We start from the raw sequence: 1,970 nt of genomic DNA, 5'->3' as shown, positions 1-1,970 counted from the left end.
TAGGGCTCGTAACTATAAAAGACATGAATATATGGTCTTTCGCATAAAACACAAGTGTTGTCTACTACAAGCTTGGATAGCATATTGTTATGCAAAACGAGACTCACTAAGTGGTAAACTGAGAAAAGAAAAAAGAGAAAAGAAGTTGCTGAAGCCATTGCTTAGAAATCCTCGGCAACACGAGTATTTGGTTATAGCACCTTTAAGTCACGATAGGGTTTTCTATCTCAGTTTTGTAGAACATCAAGCTTTTTGCAAGTTAGACAGTTTTCCATAGAAAAAATTTAAGTGGAACCTTTTAACTATGATCAAATAAAATAAACGTAAATATATATGTTTCAAGAACTTGGTTTTTAGACAATAGTTTCGATACAGAAGAAAGTAAGGATCGAATAAGACGAAGAAGAACCATTTCATATAATGTATACAAACGAAGTGATACATCTATTAACGTGAAACTGAAGATGTTGGGGAAGAAGAGTATAGATAGGGTCTTACTTAAGAAAACAGAATGGTAACAAATATAACAAAAATAGGACGTCTTGTTCCTCTCATTAGTGTGTTTCCGTAGAAGTAGGTTTAGCCTTAGGTTTCTTGACGATCATAACGGAGCAATGTGCGTGATGAGCTAAATAATCACTCACACTCCCCAAAAACACCCTCTTGACAGCTCCATAACCATGGCTACCAAGGACAATAACACATGCATGATGTCTCTCCACGGCTTCCAACATAATATTCCTTGGATCTCCTTCAATCACCTCCAAAGACGAGATCTCAACGGACTTAGCCGAGCACACTTCGGAGCACTTCTTCTTAACCAATTCTGCGGTCTTGTTTAAATCTTGTTCCACCATTGGTATAATATCCACCGTTCCAGGACCAGCAACACCGAGGAAGGAGGTCGCTGTTGGTCGTCCGTGAACAACGACAAGTTTGAATTGTGGGTTGGCCTTGAAAGGTATGAAAAAGAGATCAAGAGCCGTCTCGAGTGCATGGTAGCTATGGGCTGAATCATCTACTCCTACGACCACCACACGCTCACTTCCACTAGCCATTTTTGATTCTCTTTAGCTTTCTTGATTTGCTTTGTGATTGTAGAGTTGATGGAAAGTGATCTCTATTTGAATGAGAAGTGAGCGGCTATGATGTGGTCGAGCGTTGTTTGTGGAACCGATAGTCACGCAAGGTCTCTTGTTACTAAAAAGGGTCGGTTTAAATACTTAACTTTTTGTTAAAGAAAAATTTAAATAGTCATGAGGTGTGCTTTGCTTTCCCGATTATATCGGTCTATTAAATTTTAAAGAGTTTGACCGAGGTGTTTTTATTTTGTTTGGGGTTTCGTTGGTTTTATATGAATAAACAAACCAAAGTTGGAGAGAGCTTAATTAAATTAAATACCTATAAATTTTTTTCTCCATTTCATATCAATATTCTTAACGGCCTTAGAGAAAGCGGGTTTGATACAAAAAGATTTTTGTTGTTTTCCAACATATATAATATATATGAAAGATATAATATCAATATTTTTGTTTTTTAGAAATTAATATACTATACCAAAAGATTTCACCTCAAAGCGTAGAGGAATCAACATTTGCAATTTACGAATGTTCTCATCTATACTCATCTAACTTTTAGTAACTGATATTGATGAATTTTTTTGTAATCCCCATAAAATACAATATACCACACTTTATTCACCAAACACAAATCAAATAATCCAAACTTACTTTATTTTCTAGAAGATTTCTCAAATAGCACGCCTTCTTCTATATATAGACACTCGTTTATCTTTTTCCTCCTTTGTAATTTTCACACTCGTAATCTCATCTATTACTCGATATATATTGCACACAAGTTGCGCTATATATACACCCACAATTTACATAAACTATCAAGAATAAATAAAACAAAGTACCACCACAAAACTAACTTGGTAAAGCTCATTATCATCCTCGCGGCACAAATCA

At 35.4% G+C, this 1,970-nt stretch overlaps 1 protein-coding gene across 1 annotated transcript; it reads right to left on the bottom strand.

Moving 5' to 3' along the window:
* Positions 1–393: 393 nt before the first annotated feature.
* On the bottom strand, positions 394–1,229 carry LOC9301773 (universal stress protein PHOS34). The gene has a single exon (XM_002863903.2). It carries the CDS (start codon positions 1,056–1,058, stop codon positions 555–557), a length of 504 nt encoding a protein of 167 aa, XP_002863949.1. The 5' UTR covers positions 1,059–1,229; the 3' UTR covers positions 394–554.
* Between the last annotated feature and the right edge of the window lie 741 nt (positions 1,230–1,970).

Source organism: Arabidopsis lyrata (genome assembly GCF_000004255.2).
Source record: "Arabidopsis lyrata subsp. lyrata unplaced genomic scaffold ARALYscaffold_8, whole genome shotgun sequence".
NCBI classification, from domain to species: Eukaryota; Viridiplantae; Streptophyta; class Magnoliopsida; order Brassicales; family Brassicaceae; genus Arabidopsis; species Arabidopsis lyrata.
The sequence above is the reverse complement of the archived record's forward strand: the minus strand, read 5'-3'. Positions and strand labels throughout refer to the sequence as shown.